Source organism: Taeniopygia guttata, chromosome 2 (genome assembly GCF_048771995.1).
Source record: "Taeniopygia guttata chromosome 2, bTaeGut7.mat, whole genome shotgun sequence".
Lineage (NCBI taxonomy): Eukaryota > Metazoa > Chordata > Aves > Passeriformes > Estrildidae > Taeniopygia > Taeniopygia guttata.
Genome location: NC_133026.1, coordinates 103,123,808 through 103,146,504, shown reverse-complemented (window position 1 = coordinate 103,146,504; position 22,697 = coordinate 103,123,808). Strand labels below are relative to the sequence as shown.

At 39.7% G+C, this 22,697-nt stretch overlaps 1 protein-coding gene across 18 annotated transcripts in view; it reads right to left on the bottom strand.

Annotated features, from left to right (window-relative positions):
* DLGAP1 (DLG associated protein 1) overlaps positions 1-22,697 on the bottom strand; it is a 401,209-nt gene that overhangs the window by 94,007 nt on the left and 284,505 nt on the right. For all 18 annotated transcript variants that reach the window (XM_030266041.4, XM_030266040.4, XM_041714249.2 and 15 more), the window contains one exon: positions 903-1,080. In XM_030266041.4, the coding sequence (XP_030121901.1) occupies positions 903-1,080 (178 nt within the window). The remainder of the gene's footprint in view (positions 1-902; positions 1,081-22,697) is intronic.

The window sequence follows — 22,697 nt, the reverse complement described above, 5'->3', positions numbered from 1 at the left end:
AGGTGACTACTCTGAAGTGTCTAAATATAGTATACTACAGAAAGGGAAACTACAGCTCCATATTGAATGACATGTGTATTTGTTAAGGCCAAAGCTGAAGTCCTGGTGTCACTGATGTCACACACTTTTTTTGACATGGTGATGACTTGGCATGCCAGTCATTAGGGATCAGTATCTGGCACCACAAATACTGCCTGCTGCACTTCTGGACTAGCATAAGGAAGTTCTTTCAGCCAAGTGATTTACCCAAATGGTCCACTTAAGCTAACAAGCCAAAAATCATCCCAAGGAGTTAGAGGATGTAGCAGATGAACTTCTGGCCCTCTACCCCATGGTGTACTGGCACTTTTGCGCTTTCAGATCTATTCTCTATGAACTAAACTGTACAAGTATGCAAAGACAGACTATTTTATAACATTAAAACACATAAACTGAATCTGTTACAGTAGACTTCATTTTTCTTCTTGTTTAGGAGCATAAAGATCTCTTACAGGATTTCAGGGCAAAAATATAGACAGATTTTTGCACTAATATATATACTGTAATATTTGTATTATTTAGGTGAAATGTTTGGAGGTATACAAAATAAAGAATGCATAAAATATCATAAAGAAAATAAAATCTCTATTAAAGTTGTGGAATACAAACTGTTAACAGCCTAATTTTACTTTAGCATCTCAGCATACAAACATTTTTTTTACTTTAGTATCTCAGCATACAAACTTTTTTTTTTGAGGCATTTAAAAATTTTGATTAGAAGTACTAAGCACAAGATCCTTAAGAACCCTGTTCAGTGAGAGTGTTGGTGAGCACCACTTAAAGCAAAATCAAGTTTCTCCTATTGCAAGCAGTGTCCAGCGTGACACCTGCTCTACAGGCTGCCCCAGGTGCATGTGACCCACCTGGCTGATGGTGCTCATGGCTCTCATGTAGCTCTCATTGCGGGAGCGGAACTTGGGGGACGTCAGCAGCCCTGCGGGGTCCAGGCTGTCCAGGCTCCTGTTGATGGAGACTTCGCTCACTGCCCTCAGGTAACTGTGGCTCCGGATCTGAAGCTTTGGTGAGTGCTCACTGGATATCCTGGGAATTTTGGGTGGGGGAAAAAAGAAAGAAAGAAAGAAAGAAAGAAAGAAAGAAAGAAAGAAAGAAAGAAAGAAAGAAAGAAAGAAAGAAAGAAAGAAAGAAAGAAAGAAAGAAAGAAAGAAAGAAAGAAAGAAAGAAAGAAAGAAAGAAAGAAAGAAAGAAAGAAAGAAAGAAAGAAAGAAAGAAAGAAAGAAAGAAAGAAAGAAAGAAAGAAAGAAAGAAAGAAAGAAAGAAAGAAAGAAAGAAAGAAAGAAAGAAAGAAAGAAAGAAAGAAAGAAAGAAAGAAAGAAAGAAAGAAAGAAAGAAAGAAAGAAAGAAAGAAAGAAAGAAAGAAAGAAAGAAAGAAAGAAAGAAAGAAAGAAAGAAAGAAAGAAAGAAAGAAAGAAAGAAAGAAAGAAAGAAAGAAAGAAAGAAAGAAAGAAAGAAAGAAAGAAAGAAAGAAAGAAAGAAAGAAAGAAAGAAAGAAAGAAAGAAAGAAAGAAAGAAAGAAAGAAAGAAAGAAAGAAAGAAAGAAAGAAAGAAAGAAAGAAAGAAAGAAAGAAAGAAAGAAAGAAAGAAAGAAAGAAAGAAAGAAAGAAAGAAAGAAAGAAAGAAAGAAAGAAAGAAAGAAAGAAAGAAAGAAAGAAAGAAAGAAAGAAAGAAAGAAAGAAAGAAAGAAAGAAAGAAAGAAAGAAAGAAAGAAAGAAAGAAAGAAAGAAAGAAAGAAAGAAAGAAAGAAAGAAAGAAAGAAAGAAAGAAAGAAAGAAAGAAAGAAAGAAAGAAAGAAAGAAAGAAAGAAAGAAAGAAAGAAAGAAAGAAAGATATTCCATCAAATCCAAATGGCCTCACCAGGAGTGAGATAACCAGATGTTTTTCTGTGGGACAGTATGACTTGAACAAGTCATGACACAGTCCTTGTATATTTATAAAATAAAGGCAATGTCAGTACTTTTATTTGGATTACGCCACCCTTTTATTTGGTTCAAGGAAGAGAAAAGGACAGAAAGGATTTTCTTTTCATTTTTTTGTAAACCATGTCTCAGCATAATGGCAAAATCATGTTCATTTTCTTTACTGACAGCAGAATGAAAAAATTTTACAGCATCCAGCTCTAGCAACCCCACCCCCCCACTATGAGGGACTTTTGAAGTGACAACACTGAAATGACTTCACGAGTTGATCTTTAAAAGAGCAAGAGGAACCACTGAGATGAGCAGTAGAGAAAGCCCTGTGGTCTTACAGAGATTAATGCAGCAACCATCAAAACCAGCTGGGGAGGCAGGTAAAGAAGGAAGAGGCCTGATAGTTTGATCGGCAGGATGATCCTAAATTTATCAACTGAACAGCCACATCTCGAAATGCTGCTGGTGATGTGACTCTGACATGTTCTCATGTATACTGCAGAAAGTAGTACTCATGAAACAGGAGTGAGTATGAGTATGTCCTCATGAAACAAGACTGTTTCTCATGGGGCTTTCAAGGGGCTACAGGCCAATAGGGCAGGCAGATCATATAAACTATGCAAAACTCACTCATAGTATGCCTTAATCTGGGAAATAATTCCAACAGCATAGGCCACCTGATAGGGTTTGATATGCTTTAAATTTTGTTTTAGATCTGGCTTAAGCCTCGACTTAACAAAATACATGCTAGGGAAGTAGCTTTACACAATGATGTCAAATTAGAAGATTAAAAGTCGCAGTTATATTTCTGAAGGAATAACTTTGCCTAGTTTTTTAATACAAGTGACAGGTGAGATGTACGAGGAATCAAAACCAAATAAAAACCCCTCCCACCCCCATTCCCCAGGGAATTTCTACTTCTGCTGTGTTCTTGCCATATGTGCTAAGAGTCAGCTAGAACAATCCTCCACTTGTGAGATGCTTTATCCTCTGAATGTGCTGGCTAAGTGCTGTCTTCACAACCTGAGGCATCCTATAAAGACGTGAGTCACAAAAAGTGAGAGAAATACACTTGTATGAAATACAGTTTATTTGGGGGATATGTCTTTTGTAAGGTATCAAAAGGGTGAGTCTTTGATGTATTTTTTGATTAAAAAAAAATGTATCACAAAGAAAACAAATTAAAATATTAATTAAATTTTCCATTTTAAAATGTAAATCTCATAGAGATGTTTACAGGTATATGAAAGAAAAATCTGTAACCTAACTACAGGCTTAATCTTTGCCTCCTAGTATTTAGAAATATATGCACAGCTGACCTGAAAGAAGAGAATCCATTTTATTTCTAATTCCTGAAGCATTTGCAGATATTTTGTATTCAAGTATCTAATGATGGTAATTAGTATCAGCAATTTCCCAGTGGCATGCACAATTCTGGTAATTGTCAATGCATTTTGGGAGGACGATTCCATTATGTAATCCTCATATACTCAAATACTCACCTAAGTAGTTCAGAAACTGGGTCTATTTCTGAATCATCCAATACTGTAATAAAACCTAGGCCATCTCTACAATACTATATTCTCTGGCTGCTAATTACCTTCCTAATAAAAATATGTAAACTTATGCTAATTATCTGATACTCCTGTCACAGAATTAAGAGAAAGCCCTTGCTTGCCATTTTCACTGTGCATACAGTGCAATACAACAGCCATTGCCATACTCTTTGACCCCTTACACCATTTGATTCCACATGACAAAACCTGTTTAGACATCAGAATAAATGGTGCTCCAAACAACTCAAAAAAAGGTAGAAAATGTGGTGAAAAATCAACTGTTACTAATGATTACATTTGTTTACTGCATTTTGGTAACTAACACTAACCACGTAACTCTTGGAAAAAAAATTGTTGCCTGTTATTGGATTAAAGAAAAATTGAATGAATAATTCAACAGACATAATTTTTCTGATGCATGTGAGCTACTTCACCATGCTGCAGATTTGCAAACTGATCAGCATTGCTTGAAATGCACTTCCTAGATTGGTTCAAAATGTATTTTATGATTATGATGTGAACAGTTTGCTGCCAATATGTGACATGCAAAATTCAAATCAACTTGATTAGCTGCCAGTTAGTCAAATACGTCACCTGGGGCTTGTTGCTGCCCACTGATTAGCTGAGCTTGCAAGAAGACTGCAGCACATCATAAGATTCAATGCACAGATATTACCAAGAAATCTGCAAGGGCTGAGGCACATGCACTTTAAAGAGTGAAACCAATAAAGCAAAATGTGAGTATCCATAGCACAAAGACTTTGCTGTGGCAGCCAGAGTAAAGATTATGTAAGACACTCATGGAAGTGGCATGGAAAGCCACCACAAAGAGTATAGAAATAAATTTTCTGTATGTATTAGTGTTGCATATTGTTTTCACAACTCTGCTTGAAACAAAGGAATTCCTCATGAAAGTAGATGTTCCCCCCTTTTATTTTCAGATGTGGGTCCTCAGCACAGCTGTCTTTTTCTTTTTTGTTTTTGTTCCTCACTATACAACTGGCTAGTTTGACACAAATCCAGAACCATATTTTACAGGGGTCTACTTATCTTAATCTGTGCACACCTCCCATCTCCTGTATAAATCAGACAAAGTAACTGGCTGCTGTTGAAGGAGGTGGCTCCTTGCTTACTGATTGCTACCATCTCTGTTTCATTAGATGCAGTGGTAGGGGAAAAAAGGAGAATAAAAAGGATTTAAACATAGAGAAAGAGACATTGAAAGCTTGCATTTATAATGATTACTGCTGCTTTTATAGCTGTGTAATAAATCGTCACTATGTCCTACAGTAAAGTTTAATGAACAGCTGAAATGCCACTGGAAATTTTGATAATATGCCATTTAGGAATAAATCTGACTATGTATGATATGCAAGATCTGAATGTATAATTAATTTTCTTGGAGTTACTATTACCAGTAACGTGTAAATGAAAAAACCTTTTTCTTCCTTGAGGGTTCAAGACCGTCTCTTTTTCATCCTGCATTACCTAAATTTCTCTTTGTGCTATTGTAATTCCACAATAAGTACAACATGCCAGGGTCTGAGACTTTGGGCAGCTCTTTGGCCAATACGAAATGGTCTTTTGGCTCCACTCACTTCATTGGATGTATTATTTGGCAGAAGTGGGATGTGAATTATTTAGATTCTTAAACAAGCTCCTCAAGCATGCTCCATCATTTCTGTGCCACACTCACACTGGCTGCACCATGCTTTTTCCCCACACTGCTGCCCTTACCCCAGGCCTTACCTAGAGGATGGGAGCACAGCCACAACAGCATCACGCTGATACCACACAAGGTGGAAGGCACAGCACTATTGGATGTGCTTCCCAAAAACCACAGCAAGAGGCACCAGGAGGAGATATGAGGGCTCTGTATTGCTGCTGCTCTGCTGATTGCCATTGTGGATTTCCTAAGGGGATTTGCAAGAGAAGGAGCCAGCCCTGAGCTGAAGTAGGTGGAAATGGAGTCTGCTGAGTCCCAGCAGATAAATAAATACTCACCAGGCAGAGGAAGGCAAGTGTCTCTGATCTGCACTGTGCATCAGAGAAGATCAAGTTACCCCACCAATGAGGCCAAAATGCTACAAAAATTCCATGAGAAGCTCTGAGAGGCAGGAAAATGTTCATGTAATCAGAAAACATGTTCTAGTGAAGCATCTGAACCAGAAGATCATGTAGATGTATAAAGGAAATATTTGCATACTGCACTGAGATTTCTGCTCTGTACATTTCGAACACTGAAATACTGAAGCCTATTCTCCTGTTTTCATTCACATAGAGAAAAGAAAGTGTTTAAAACACACGCATCTAATCACCCTACCACTGTTGCAACATGCATGGTAAGAAATACTTTTAACTCACTGTTACAGATGTGTTTGTATTTATACAATATTAGCATGATTTACATTATTTAATTCAGATGAAAACACATTCTGGTCCCTCATTGATTATTTGCAGAGTAAGGAGTTGGTTGGTGTAGACATTTGTGAGAGGAGCTAGATTCAGCTGTTTTGCTCTGGAAGCTACAGGGAAGCTGGAGAGGGACCCTTCATCAAGAATTGCAGTGAAAGGACAAGGAGTAAAAGCTACAAACTGAAAAAAGGAAAAAATATGTTAGATGTTAGGAAGAAATTCTTTACTTTGAGGATGGTTAGATATTGCAACAGGTTGCCCAGGGAGGCTGTGAATGCCCCAACCCTGGCAGTCCTCAAAACCAATTTGGACAAGGCCTTGAACAACCCAGTCTAGTGGGAGGTGTCCCTGCCCTATGGCAGTGGGGGAATGGGCTAGATGATCTTTAAGGTCCATTCCAAGCCCTTAACACTCTGCAATTCTGTGATTCTATATCAAAATGCATTGTTAGCAATTAACAGTGAAATAACATTGAATATATTCTTGGAAGAGTTCCTATGCCTTGAATATATCTTTCAAATGTCAGAGATAGACAACAGGGACTTACATAAGCAGGCAATTTTAGTTTCAAATATTTCCTTTTAATTTAGGAATGCACAATGCACTCTGTCATATACATGCTTGTTATAAAAAACACTTTCATTTATCACATTTCTTTCTGAATGAAGAAAGAGAAAACCAAGTCTTGTGATGGCTGCTTTTCTCCCCCTTTAGGCCAGATACAATATAATAAAATGTAGTCCTGAGACTGTATTGTCTCCTGCAAGTTCAGCAGTCAGAATCATAGCACAAAGTACAGTGTTGTGCCAGATGGGTATTGTATTCTGCCAACAGAAAATGGCAAAGCAGAGTAAAGTAAAAGTCCAGAAATATGTCCCAAATAATTCTGTAAGCCAGCAGAGGAGTGTGCTAAAACTTGCCTTCAAACAAAGAAGAACACCTCAAAAAATGCACCACATGCAACACGAAACCAAGAAAAAATAAATCTCAAACCACTACTGTTGAGTATCCCAGCTCTCAGTTTTGCTACATACAATTGACAGTTTGGTTTCATGGGGATAAATTATCCTCTGCTGAATGCCCCACCTCTGGTGTGGCTGGTGGGCAGATCCAACATACATTTCTCTGCTTAATTTTATTTGCATTTTAGTGTTGCTAGAAGGTAGAATAATCCAGTACAGCCTTACACAAGGTGAACACTGAAGGACACCAGAGGGGAAGATGGAGAGAACAATTTACTGATGTGCAGCTCTCTGATTCTGCTCATGACATGGGTCAACCAGGCTGGGGTAATTTTTCTGTGTTGGCATCCATATTCTGCTGCTTCTTGGTGCAGTGAACAGGGAGCTCTCATGTCACTGATGGAGACAAGGGCAGCACATAAACAGTTTTTAGCATCTGCCCTCTCCACTCCAGATTTTTCTGGGTTTGAAGATCTCCTTTTGCTTTCTTGTTTATAAACAAGTGAACCTCCTCATGGGGAGTTCCTGCCTCAAAGCTAAAAAAAAAAAATCCCAATAAAACCTCTCTTTATGTCCAGGCCTTGCTAAAGGGTCAAGTGTGAGAAAGAAAATTACAAAACTTGGAGATATACAGGAAAAGCTTATCTGCAGAAGAGCAAAACAATGCCATAAACAGAAAAATGACATTTCTTCCTTTTGCTTCTACTACCAGACCAGAAATTGTCTGCTATTGCTGGTTGGACCAGCCAACACATATCACAAAACTACATGGACATGCCTGTGACATGGAGTTTTTCCCATGTTGAGAAGAGGCAGAAATTGTAGTATGGTGTATTTTTCTCTGTCCAATTTTTCAGATTCTCTTGGGAAATAGAAGAAAGCACTTAAAAAGGAAAAAAAAAAACAACCAAAAAACAATCCAAAAGCCCCCCACAATTTGGTAGTATGCACATCTAGCTTCAGCTGTTGTGCAGTTTTTGAGTGAGCACATGGTGTCCTGTCTGTTTATTTGTTTGAGGGCAGCAGGAACTTGACCAATGTTTTACGGCAGCAAATATTTCTAAAAAGCCCAGTCCTTTTTAAAAACTTCCATGTCTGACTACTGCCAGCGTGATTTTGTTACAATCCTGCTTTCCTCTCAAAGGACACAGAAGCTTTGGGGTTCTTTTTCTTATTTTGGGATATAGAGGTATTGAGGTGGCATGAATTTATTTCATGAGCAATCTTTAGTTATTAAAATATTAGCAAACAAAGATGACTATTGAATAAAAATTCACATATACTTTAAAACAAACCTTCCCTTTTATCTCAAAGATCCTCTCAGGTACGTTGTACAATCAAAAAAATACCACAGGCTAATGTATTTAAGGAACATTTGCCTTGTCTTTGACATACTATATTTTCTCCTTGCTTTCTAGACATAGTGAAAGAATAGAGCACAGCACGAAAGTGGCACATATACATTTGAGTTGGCAAGAAAAGCAGATGGAAGATGATGAAGACAGACATTATACAATTCTCTTTAATCAGAAATCTGGTCTACATGCTGGTTCTGATTGCCATGTGTGTGTGTGTGCGTGGGAATAGTTGTGAGCACTCTTCCATCCCAGAGAGTGAAAAGAGATTCTGAAAGGTAGAAATAGTTCCACCCAGATGAACCAGCTCAACCCAGTGATGCCAGGGTAAGCTGCTTCTGTGTAAAACCATTTTCTGCTTACACTAGAAGACAAATCCACCCTATCTTGTCATGATAAGCAGGGTAAGATGTAACATTGTGGAGAGCAGCCAGCTTGAGAAGAACAGTTCTCCTCTTAGAAGACCCTTTGAGGAAAGCCTTAATGCCCCCCTACTGCCAATCTTATTGGGTACACGTTCAAAAGGGTTTTTGGATGTCCTTGATGGAGGCAATTTGTCTGAGCCTAGACCAAATGGATGACAAAGGCTCTTGCCTTTTTCAGCTCAAGTGTCTTTTGAATGGGCACTAGTGATCCCAGGAACCCATGCTGCTCAGCACAGAGAAATATATTTACCCAAGCTGGAAAAGATCTTGCCTTGCACCAGATATAATGGACTGAGAATGCAGACTGCCTGAGGGCCTGAGCAAGTCAGCCATACTCACAGCCTTGCTTGGAGCCCTTTGGACCTTGCTGGGGTGAGAATGAAGCCTTCCACCACTGCTTTGATGAAGTGTTTGCCAGCACAAAAGTTATACCTTCCTTCTTATAGAAGCCACTCCTTCAGTTCTTCTCATCACGGCCAGGCTTATCTATCTGATTCCACATCACTTTCCATTCTTGGTTACTTCAGTGCCTCCTCTTCTCACAAGTGAAACTTAAAAGTCATCTGCAGTCTCCTCAGATTAATTCTTATTTTAGGAATTCGAGCATTCCCGTTTGTCCTATCACTACATGCCCTGGTAAAAAGGCCCTGTCCAGCTCTCTTGTATCCTCTCTTTAGGTACAGGAAGGCCTAAAGTATATAAAGAAGAGATCTGTTGCAGTCCTTGTAAAATCACAGTCTCCACAAGCTCAGATCTCACCTGCTTAGCTAAATTTTCAGTTCTCCCCCATTCATTTGTTAAGAGTTTGATTAATTCTGCCAGTGGGAACACCAAAGAGTTACAGCTCTCTGCCAAACCACAAAAGGAAAGCAGTTACTTTTCAGGAATGTCACCTGGCAGTGTGCTGAGCTGGCAGCACAACCAGCTCTGCCTGCTTAGCACCAGGATTTATGCAGGAGCTCTGGCTTGCTCCCGGGAGTGGGAGGATGGAGCTCCAGCTCACTAAAAGGCATTTTCTGGGCAGACTTCCCGTTAACTGAATGGCCCTCCCGTATTACTCCAAGTTACAATATTGGGCAGTATTTACCTACAAATAATGTTTTCTAGGTAAATACTGAGAAAGTATTTGCTCTGGTGAATGTCACTGCAGTATTTATTTAAAGAGAAATTTTTTCCTGAAAACTTGCAATGTATTTTGAGCTTTCAGTGTCTTCAACTCCACAGGTCCTCCTGGACTTGAAACCAGGCAGTGATCACCCACACACTGCATGGCCATGTGCCTGCAAGCCCTGTCTCATATCTGCATTTGAGTCACCTCCTTCAGAAAGACATTCTCAAACATCCAGATTAGATCTGCATAAACAGCTCCCAGTGAGATTAGGGAAGTATCTTAGTTTTGCAAGTCAACAACATTACTCCAAAATCTTCACATACATAAACAGACACCTGCATTTTCCAAAAAATGTGTTTTACATATGCAGCAATTTTTCACTTCCTATTCAGTATTCTGCCATTTCAAAACTTTTGGCTACCTAGTAAAGGGAAACAAAAAAAAGCAAAAGCAGCGGATTCAACACCATCTGTACAGATGTGCAACACAAGCCAAACTGCTGGAGAAACTGAAAAGCAAGCACATTTTAAAGCAATGAGGAGGGTAGGCCAGAAAATCTGCCAGGGAGAAGGGAATAATCCTCAATCCAACTCAGCTAAGGGGGTGAGCTCACCTTCTTAATTCTCTGAGTAACAGCCCTATGTCCAAATGAAAATTTGAGACAGCAGGATTCAGTACAAGGCAAAGCATGCTACCTACTAAATGCTGTGAGTATAATATGCGCTGGTGGTGACTATGGATTTTCTCTCCTCTTCCCTCTTGATGGGGTAATTTTGAATGATCATGTATGCCCTCTTATTAAGTGGCTACTTCAGTATTCTCCATTTTAGCTGTTTTGTGTTTGAAAAACACCGAACAGTTTAAAATGCCTGAAGAGAAGCCTGCCTTTTCTTCTTTTATAAACAAGTGTTTCTCAGTACATTTTGTTTCCCTGCAGACACCTGGAAGATGGTGATTTGAAATAGGATCCAGCTACTCCTGAGGTTGGGGGTGTGGTAAAACAGAGCAATGAGCTCCTGGATAACTCTACCGCCATTTTCTCAAGGTGAGTCTGGATAAGTACAGGTTGGAGCTCAGATATTACTTGCAGCTGTCTCTTCCTGATAAAAGAAGCAAAGATTTTTGGAGAAACTGGCTAAGATAAAACCCTGCAATTTCTCCTGTCATACCAAAGAAGCTAGAAATAGTAACTTTTAATCTATGTTTTCATTTAAGGTAATGTCTGGATAGCAAGTAATTCAAAAAATTATGGTATGCAGTAGGGTTTCTGGAAAATTCTTCACTGATAATCTGGGCAGCAGTCTGCTGCTCTGGGGGATTTTATCTTTTCTTACTAACCTTACAAAGCAAAAGCAATACCCCAGGAGCAGGGAGAATTTCTCTCCATATAACTTTACCAGAGCTATTCCTCAGACAAAAAGAAGACGCTATCACTTTCCCTTCAAATGCTTTTACATCAAAAGAAATTCCTCAAAACAAGCCCAGCTAATTCCAAACTCCCAGTTATCCACATATGTTTTAATATTATCTGTTTCTATTCCAAAGTCTTTCCAGTTTTGTTCTGTAGTAATTACAAAAGACCTGTTTGCTGTTCTGAGATACAACATGAGGTGATAACCTGTTATTTCAGGTATATATGTAGTGGTTTGGGCAAGTTGTGTTGCCAATGCTCCAATAAACAGGGCCAAAGCACTAAATATCTGAAGGTTGAAGTCTGAAGCCGATATCCATTACGAAAATCTTCTGATCAATAGGAAGTTTGTTGAAAAAATGTGAAATAATGCTTAACACACATTTTTAGACTTTTTTGCCTCCTTATAAAAAAAAACCTAACCTGAACATATACTTTGTGTTATAGGATGTTGTTGGGGCAAACTTGTATAGAATAAACCCTGATAAAGTAGAACTAATTTTATTTTTGAGCATGAGAGAACCAAATAAATAAATGTCTTAAGAAATCTTCATAATAATGCAAAATCCTGCATGTAATTCTTTGAAATAGGTATTTTTTTAATCCCCTGAACCAGAAATACCCTGAAACCTTTATTTGGGTCTGTTAGTAAAGGAACAGACAACCAGTTGTCATGTCATTCATCACACTGTCAGTGTCAAGTACAATGATTCAGATGGAGGCAATGAGAATGTAAAAAGTACTTCCAAAGAGTGGATGCCCTTCGGGATTGTGGAACTCCAGAAGGCTTGTGCAGCTCATTTTAGAGGAAGAAAGCCTTAACCCTGAGGAAGTCAGGTAGCTTCTTGAACTGTAACAGCAGGCATTCTTAAATATTTCCAAATATTTTTTTGAATTTAATTTCTATACTTGGAATTAAAATATGTGGTTTACTGAAATGGTACACTACTCTTTTCCAATGAAAAAAGTAAGGGAAAAAAATAAAAAGCACAAATGTCTGCATTTGTTGAAGGGGATAAGGCTAGTTCAATACTGATTTCTAGTGCGCTCTCTATCCCATCTAAACCACGAAACAAACACTTGGTGAACGAGTTAAGAGAACAACCCCTCTTCAGAACAAAATATATATGGTACATTATGTTGAAGGATACATGGTGAAGCTGAAGATGGCCTTTGGTCCTGCTCAGAGTATGAAAATACTTGGATATCTATGCTTTTGATTAAAACACCACAACAGAAAAAAACCCCAACACAACAAAAAAAACAGCCCCCAAAAACTCCTCTAAATTTTTCTGGATAAATATCATCTGCTGACATGTAAAACTAAAAACAATTGATTGTTGTTCATGGGTTCAGATTCCAATGTGGACTGAAATTTGCTGTTTGACCTGGAGGAGAAGTAATATAAACCTTCCACCTCAGAAAACATTCCACATGTGTAAATACTTCCCTACAGCACCTCTGTGGCTGTAGGTGGCTTTGCAATGCTGAAATAAAGTCAGCAAACATAACTGAGCTTCTTTGATGAAAATGAATAGCAGCACCAAATTTTTATTGTATTACTGGAAGTGAAGGTCTCCGAACAACTGAAATAGTAATCTTCAGCCCCAGAGACTGATATTGTATATAAAGCAGAATTCCTGGTTAATCAAGACTAAAGAATGTTTGGAGTGATGGTCAAAAGATACTTGAGAATAAGTATATTTTCTGATTAAAACCATTATTGATTATGGATGGTGATTGGTATGGATATAATATCATCTCAAGTCAATGGTTTTGCTGAGACATGACAAAACTGCTTGAAAAGCTCTCCAGCCTAATAAAACTTCAGTAACCCATTGAAAAAGGTAGTAAAATTTCAGTAACTTATTTAATACCTAAAATGTCAATTTTAAATAAATTGTAATGAAACTGGTAGTCCTTTCTAAAGCCTCACAACTCTTATGAGGAGAGACAGAATTTTGCCCAGAACTTACATAATTTAATTTTGTTACATGAGCAAGTACCCTCTTCCTCAAATGACCTCTTCCTTCAATGGCTGTTGTACATACAGCAGGTATTCTGACTGCTCTTTCACCTTGATTAGGAAAACAACAACATTATGATAACATTAATCCATTTGTTATTGTCAGGATCACCAGGGCAGAGACATGTGTGATGATGTTTGAACATCAGTATGTCATGTGCAGGTGGGATGCCACCTTCAAAGGGCTGCTCAGTGTCCTGGGACTCTGGTTTCTCTTGTGATGTGTTAGGTAAGGGCCAATTTGTCAATCCATTGAATTCGTTCCCTCCAACTAAATATATATGGGGGTTCAAACTAAGCAAAATTAGGTTGAGCATTTCAACTCTGCAGCAGCTTTACATTTCCTGCAATTATCCAGGGAGGGATGGGTCAGTTGTTAATGACAAGAACACACCTGAGCTGCCTTCTGTTGTATGGGCATGCACTGACACATCCAAGGAGATGGAAGAAGCGCTGGTCTCCTGCTCACTAAACACAGTGTTGCACGATGACTAGACAAGCTAAGCTGCTTCAAATTCATCACTTTTGCAATTTAATATACATCAGAGATCAGCTGTGATAAATCACCCTGCTGGACTACAGAAATGCAATAGAACTAGGTCAACATACTTTACCTGACTGCTACTAGGAATCATATAATAAAATGTACAGAAGGGATTGGAAAAGATTGAGAACACTGTAGAGGTGACCTTGAAAAACTGAAAGTCTGGTCAAATAACACAGTCACGGATGTGTACATAGAGGTATCATGGATTACCCAGCAGGAAGGGAACTGGAGGTCCCTCAGGATTCATCACATTACCTCAGGATGCTAGCCTGAAAAAATAAGTTCACAGTAGCTAAACTAAGGGAGTAATTCCTCAAGATGTTAGTAAAGGGCTCCACTTGCTGTCACTGGAGTGAGCCAGCCACTAGAGGGAAGAATGATCTAGTGCTGCCAATGACTGCTATTTATTATGCTTCTGCAATTCATTATGTTTTTCTTAAAGCTCATCTCATGAGGCTTACAGAAACCTTTCCAGTTAAAGGAAAAAAATATCGAGCTTTGACAGTTGGTGAAGAAAGCACACAAACACCAAGTTCAAGGGCTCAAGAAACAGAAAACATACCAAAAAAAAAAAAAAAAAAAAATCTGCATGTCTCCCTAGGAATAGATCCTGATTTTCATTGCTCAGATTGTTAAAAATAGGTCCTGTTTTTAACAAGATGAATTGGGGACCTGATTTTCAATTAATTAGGATTCTCAGGGCAATTTAATTCCATAGCATTCAGCATATCATTAACAAAAATTGTAGGATTAAGAGCTTTTTTATGTGCCTTTTGTGATTTGAAGTATTTTCCTTGGTGACTAGAAAGGGCAGGTCAGCACTGAGGTTGAAAAAGGTATTTTCCTTCTATACAGAAACCAGCAACTTGCTAAAAATGTAACTTCCACATTCTTTAGGAATAAAGCTATTTGAAAGTAGAAACCAAAGAAAAGCCCAACACAATAACACACTCTCAGTGGCTGCATTGCTAATCTTGTGCCTTTCACTCCAGATTACTATGCTAAACATCCATTTATAGCAGGAAGGAAGCAATTTGGATATGTGAAGCAGGGTTTTGTGTGTAGAACTATTCACTATTCACTGATAAGAAGATATTCAGTAACAGGAAAATGCTAAGTAAAATTAAAAAGTTGCTTTTATCTGAAAAAAAGAAAGTAGTTAATGAGATAGGTAATTGCTAGATGTTTAGCAGGTCAAATCTTAGAGTTTTGCTAGAGGTCTGTCAATGGAAAATTCTTGAGTCACATTTTCTTCCTCAACTTAGACAAATTCTAAATGCTAAGTTAGCAGGCCCAGTTCTGTCTTTCCAAACAGGAAAAAGCCAAGTTTAAACTAAGCAGAAAAAAACTTTTTCATAAAAAGACTGTGGAAAACTCATGGATAATCTAGTTTTGAGTGCACTAAGAGTTTGGGATGTAAGTAGAAAACTACTCCTCCCCTAGCCCTTGTGATAATTAGGCTGTCATCAGTGTAGAACCATTGGTGCTGCTGTCTACCCTCTTCAAAGAAGAGAAATCAGGAGACATGTCAGAGATAAATCTTTCCCACAGCCTTCCAAATGGCTTTTCCTCAGAAAATTCACAGGTTTTCTAGGAATAGTCACACACAGAGCATACAGTAGGAACCCTCTCCACTCAACCAGACTGTGATTTTCAGTGTGTGGTGTTCTTGCTTCTCTTGCAGCACACACCATGGCAGCTCAGGCTCTGAAAAGTACTAAAATACCTCCTCCTAGCTCTAAAGGCCTTCCCTATAGAAAAAAAAAATAGAAAAGAAAAAAGGCATTTTAAGATTCCCTTCTGCTATAGTGTGAAGAGTAACAAAAACAAAGAAACTTGATAGAGGAGTGGGAAGCTGTGTGTTAGTGTACATGGGCAGGTCATGGAGGGAAGAGGCAGCTGAAGGGCAACATGCCCCTTGTGAGAGTATCTGAGCCACCTCTAGGACATATGTTAGCAGTGGCTGTGGGGTGCATGGTGGTAAGAGACGGGAGGTCTGTCAGGTCGGGAAAAGATCAGATCTATGAATTTCAAGAGACACAGCAAAATGCAACATTGCTTAGTGCTACTGCTGGGAGTAGCTTGCTCCCCTCTGGGCTTTCACATGGCAAAGGGTGTGTGTGTGGCAGTCAGTTGTTTTACACTTTATTCTTCTGTAGTAGGTTTTAAATATTCCTTGTTGTAAGTTTGTAATGGTTCATTCCATGTACCCCATGTGGCTTCCCTAATGGTTCAGTCCCGAGTTGTTTACCCCAAATTTTTCCTGCCAAGTGTATGTCAATACACCTGCCAATCTCCTTGTTCCCTTTGGAATGTTCCCTGTCCTTCATTCCCCTTCTCAAAGCAAGATTGGGGTGCAAGATTTGCTCCTTCCCCTCAGTGGCTTTTATTGGATAGCCCTTACCCTGCACCCCTCCCCTAATGCCTTCCTATTGGAAAAAGGCTGTGTCCTCCCCTTATTCCCACCTCTCCTTCAAGGCGTCTTCTTTTTGCCCTCAGTTATTGTCACTTGTCCCTGAATCCTCTGGGGAATAAAACTTCCTTGGAAGTCAAACAAGTGATCCCTCTCTATTCCTTTGCCTGGTTTCTGGTACTGTGCTGCTGCTGTGTTCCCCGCGCCACATCCATCTGCTGCAGGGAGCTGCGAGCCCCTGCACGCACCAACACCCGGGGGTGTTACATTGCGCTCAGGCCATGTTTCCCCATTCCCCGGACCCCCGTGACTCTGATCAGATAAACCTGGACCCCTCCTTCCTGCCCTGACGGGGTTGACGGAGAGCCAGAGAAGCCCTCCCTGTCCAGAGCCTAGATAAACCCCTGACCCTTCCTGTTCGTTCTCTATTTGCCCCGCTCTTTCCCCTCACATAATAGAATGAAGAGCTGGAAAACCACATCGGGGTAAGAGCCTCTTTTGGAAATCTTTGCCCATCTCCTGATATTCCTCCTCTCAAGGCTTCGGATCTCTGGGCTAGCCTGATAATTTAGGGGCTGAGAGGGTGGGAAACGTCACGAGGGGACTCAGCAGAGATGGGGGGCAGCTCCTCTCGTGACTGCACTCCGCTCTCAGGAGTGAGCTGTCTGGGGAACATCTTCCCTGGGACCAGCATGCAGTTACAGGTGAGTACACAGAGGTACCATGTGTACCCAGTAGGCAGGGAGCTGGAGGATGCTAGCCTGAAAAAATAAGTTCACAGTAGCTAAACTAAGGGAATAATTCCTCAAGATGTACAACAGGTGGAAGGATAGAAGGGAAGCACAGCTGAGGAGGAACTACAAGAACTGACCCTTTTACTCCTTGGTGGGGTCTTGCCAGCCTCTGCAGCTCTTCCTCTGGAAGGGAAGCATGAGGATGATTTAACTTCTCCCCGTGCTGTGCCTCACTGCCCGTGCAGTATGGTGGGGCTCTTGCCAGCCATCCCAGTGAGCACTAGGAAATGCTGCTGCAAGCCTTTCTACAGGAGCACAAAACAGGAGCCAAGAGCAAGGGGACAACTAACACTGACTGTATACCACCTCTACAGCCTCTTTAGAAGGTTCTGTAATTGTTGCACTCACTGTAATGAATCAATCCTTGTGACAACCTGACACAGGAGGTGAGTGCCATCACCCCTTTGTGCCCAGAGCTGGAGGCGCACGGACAGCCGTGCCTGGAACACGGCTAGGCAGGGAACAGCAGCAGCGGGATGTCCTTGGCCCCTGTTCCCGCGGGCACAGCCTCCTGCCATGGAGGCCCAGCACACTGGTGTGGGGGCCACATTCTCCCACCTCTCTGCTCTCCTCTGGCAGAGAAAGGGCACAACACCCCAGAGCCTTGCAATTTCAGTCCTTCATTTTAATTGCTCAAGTGATCCACCCCTTCCCTTGAGGAACAATGCAAGCCAGGCTCTCATTCCAGGTGCACCCATCAGGCTCTTTTTTAACCTGAGAAACACCGCGCAGCAAAATCATACCTTAGAGTGCTCCTGAACTGTTATTAACCTTAGTGTATCATTTCTATGGAAGAGAAAGCAGTTAAATTTGTCTGAATTCAAAAGGACTTGGAAGAAGAGTGGCAAGATAATGTTTTTTTAACAAGCAGCTTGATTAATTCATGGCAGAAGTTATCATCCCATTGTGTTGGGTAGGAGGCAGACATTTAAAGCTGCTTATCAACTTTGTCCAGGGGAGAAAAAAACCTCCACAGATCAGATTTTAAATGCTACACTTGAGACTTGTAAACAACCCACTGCAGAATCCAGCACTGAGGACCCAGATCCCAATTGCATAGTATTCCTATGGGCTGTCAGAGAAAACAGTCAACAACCATTTTTATGTGTCTTATTCCTATTACGTCTCATGCCCTGGGGAGAAAAACTAATGTTTATTTCATGAATACCTCCTCATGGAGCACAAAGCCATCCCAGTGGATATCTCAGGCCTTTACTCGGGGAGTGGGTAGCCCCAGGAGAAGGGCAAGAGGTTTACATTTATCTCAGATCTAACCTGGATCATATCTAACCTTCCCATACTGGCTGGCTTCAGTGCTGCCCGTCATACAGGCATTGAGGGAGTAACTGTGAAATACAGGATGGCACAATAGATAGAAAACTGCAAGATTCAACCCAGAAGTAGACTTTTACCTCTGTTTGGCTACTAAACAAGATTAATTTTACTTTTCATCTTCAGAAATATAAGTATTATGACAAGAGTCTAGATTTTTTTAAAAAAATGATAGTTGAAAATATTGTAAAAGAGGCTTGAAAATAAATCTCAAAACATTTTAATTCAGAGTTCTGAGTTTTACTTTACATGTCAATTTTAGTTCATCCTCTTCTTTAAACATACTCCTTAAAAATAAAGAACCTTCCTCTGTGTATTATTTACTATTCTCTATTTTGTACATGGTTTAAAGGACTTACATAAAATAAAATAGATAATCTGGGAACATACTCAAAAGAAGAAGAATCTCTACAACATCAGCATCAAGTTACAGCCCTGTTTTTAAAGAGACAGCTGTTCAGGTGAGTCATTGTTTGTATGAACTTCAAATGGATTATTTTATTATTCTTTGGGCTGTTGCCCTTAGGGAAACTAGTTACATTAAATAACAAACTACCATTATATGGACATACTGCTTCCGAGAACAGGGGAAGAAATATAGTCATAACAAGCAATTTCAGTAGAAAATGCAGGCTTGTCCATATTCTGCCAAAGGCAAAGCACTCAGATGGATACCACAGTCATCACAGAGATATAAGGAATCTGATTAGCTTCTCTGGAGAAGGAACAATTAGAGCTGATAGGATAAAGCCTCCTTGCTGCTCACGTGTGTTTGCACAGGGATCAGTGTGCAAAGACCACCTGACCGCTGGCCAGGGACAAGGGCACCTCAGCTGCCGGGCTCTGGTCCTGAGCCACTGCAGCAGCTTCTGTCTGGACAAATGGAGCAGGGAGCAAACCCAGTTGCTGAGGAAATCACTCCGAAGATAGCTTGAAGCATGACTGAGTGCATCTACCCACAATGTGTATGGTGGCAGCAATGGAGTACCAAAACCAAAGGAAGACAGAGCTGTTTTCAACACGAGCTGCACACCTCCCCAGTGAGAAAGAATGCAAAGAGAGGAATCCAGGAGTGCTAACAACAGGCTGGCTCTAGTCAGGACAAGAAAGGACAGGACAAGAAACTGTGGGATGAAAAAATTGTGAAAGATTGATAAGAATGATATTAGTAACTGCACTAATGAAAAAAAATTTAAATGACCACTGATGAAATTCTAGCATGAAGATGTGTAAGGATCAGGGTTATAATAAATGAAAGCAGAAGAAGCTGCTATGTACTGATTACTTTCAAAGTATGAAACTCATAATAAAAGGAAATAAGCAGTGAGGAGGTGGAAATATAGAAATAGTTGATAGGACATTCGTTCACTGAGTGAAGGGACAGTGACTGTAATTGTGCTATTCTTCATGTAAATCTTGTCTCTTTTAATGAAGAAAGGACACTTAGATAAGTGTATTAAGGAATCACTTATTAAAAAAAAAAAAAAGAGAGAAAAGGGAAAATATAATAGTAATGTAGTGCTGACATTCATTCCAGCCACTGTTAGTCTAACATCTTATTTATGAATAAGGCATCATCCACTCCTGCTCAAATCAAACTTGTTCATCACAGGTAAACAACAATTAATTTGTGCCCTAAGTCAAATGATCTTTTTGTAGGGGGCAGGGAAGTGGTGGAGGACAGGAAGTAATAGACAGAGAGTTACCTCTGCCAGAAATGACATCTTACCCCAACAACAAATGACTGAACAACTGCAGTGGAACAGCCTGACTCACCAGAATTTCAAACAAGTCTGAGCAACGCATCTCTGCCAAAGCCCTGTTGTCTCACAGCTCTTGCAGCCACATGGCTGACATGAGTCCAACATGTGCAAGGCTGGAATCCTTGGCTAGAGATTTAGATTGGACCTTATTGACAAGGCATTGCCAGCGTTTCTGAGATTTCTCACATTTTTTCATTTCAACTTCATAAGGATGGTTTAATGACATGTTGGTTACACCCCACTAGAATAGAGAAGAAAAGATCTATTCAAAATAGAAATTGTCTTCCCTTAAAATTTCATCTTTTATAAATATAAATTTGTCACTTCTACAAACATAACTATTATGTGATGAAGCTACAACTCAGTTGATGACACAGACAGCATTTCACTGGAGTGTTTCTAAGTTTCCTGCATTATGTACTTATACTTATTTTTCAGATTTATGCAAAGTTCAGAACCAAATTATTTCTTTTAAAGTAATAAATAACAGTGAACATTTTTAGGACTAACCTAAGGAGGACTACCTCCCAAAAGTAGCTTCTCAAGGTTTTCTTTCAAGCATGGAGTAATGAAGGCTTGGCACAGATTTGCTATAGCAATTGTCATATATAAAACAAGAGAGATTTATATACTAGTCCTGAAATCTCCTGAGATTGCCTTCAGCATGATACATCACTGTCACAGTGCAGAGCTGCACAGACACAGCTCAAATATGTCTGCCAGCCCAAAATTACTTGAAGAAAGAGAAGGATTTGGGTGCTGTGGATGTGGCTGCTAGCGTTTGGGGTTGACAAAACCAGTTAGTGCTTTCTGCAGGCCCTGGGCTGGCTGGAGGCAAAGCTGCTGGGCAGCTAGGGTGCAGGCTGGTTGGTAGCACAGCCCTTCTGGAGGGGAATGGGAAATTGCTGTGTAGCTCAGCTGCAGAAGGAACCACAGAAATCTCTCACAAGAATTTAGCAGCTGCTTCAAAGGTGCTTTCAACAATTCTTTTTCCCACACCAGCAAATGAAACAGTGATTGTATGGTGGTTCTCTGCCCTTGTGGGGTACAACGAGTAACAAAGCCGGCACAATGTAAAAAAGGCCTTTAAGGATTTTCCCTCATTTCCACACTTCTAAAAAGATTTATACCTTCTTTAGGAGGGGAGGAGATTTTAAAAAGTCAGGTCTCTTCAGATGAACTTTCATTTGCATATGTCACAGGGAGAGGAGTGATATTTGATGCTGCACCTATTACAGGGGCCATACACTTTCTTTGCTGCCCCATGCTCCCACTCTTCATCCCGCATCCTAGCCAGCGGGGAATTACAAAGTTGCTCTATCTTAATAGTAATACAAGCACAAGAAAATTGAAGAAACAAATAACTGGGTATAACATGACTTAGATAGTAATAGTATATTTTATTTGTAAGGGCAGAACAAGTTTTCACCTTAATCTCTCTTTCTCTCACCCTAATATGATTTACAGAAGAACCCAAAGCATGCCAGCAGAAACACTGTCTTGTACTTTCACATTAAAACTAAAGCAACACTATTTTAACTTCTTCCATTTTTAATCTGAAAGGGCTCCACCATTTCACAGTGAAAAATGGTTGCACTTCTAGCTGATCAGAATAGAAAATTATTATGAATAATTAACTTAATTTTTGTTGCCTGTTTGCTTGTCTTGCTATGTAGAACATTAAGGACTCCCGACTGATTTTTTTTGCAAACACATATCTCTTTTTATGCTTGTGCATTTTCTGCATGGCAGGTTCTATATATCAGCTGAGCTCCCCTCAGCAAATTAAAGCAGGTAGTACGAGATCACATACCAAGGGTCAAGCATGGTATGGCTGGCAGCGGTGGGAACATGATTTCAAAATGCTAGCAATGAAATAACATTTAAAGAACATGAAAGAATTGCACAGCACTGCTGTGGGTGGGATATCTATATTTACTGTTCAGCAACAGGCCTTCAGGATTAATTTGGTCCTGATGAGAGTTTTATTTTTACATTTAAAAAATAAGTAAAGGAAAGGAAGTAAGAACAGTGACAGTGGATATTTAACAGCCTGAGAAAGATAGACAGAGAATCAAAAAAGATAGGTCTGGAGGGGTCTTCAAGGGGTCATTTGGTCCCTCCTTCGACCCTAAAGCAGGATCGGCAATACCTAAATTTGTTCTGACAGACATTTTTTACCCTTTTCTTGAAAACGTCCAGTGAAGTGATTTCTTTTGGCAATCAACTCCCACGCTTAACTATCATTACTGCTAGGAAAATTTTCATAGCATATAGCCTGTGTATGTCTTGGCAGTCTTTTTTTTTCCTGCCTCCACTGGACATTATTAACTCCCTTTCTGAGGCAGTATTTTAAGTATGTGGGAAGAAGTAGGGCTAAAAATAAAGAAAACCAAACACGTTTGCACACAAACGTACATGTTGGCTCTGTAAACAATATACTGAAAGATATGGCTGAAAATCACATTTTGGTTCAGTAATTATAATTGTTTTTCTTAACACAAGCCCTAGAAGTGCCCATTTGATACATAAAGTGCAATGATAGGCTTTGCTTCTTAAGAGACAACAGTGTTACCTTGTATTCATCAACATCATTTGCTGTAAAATGCATAACTGTTTCTAG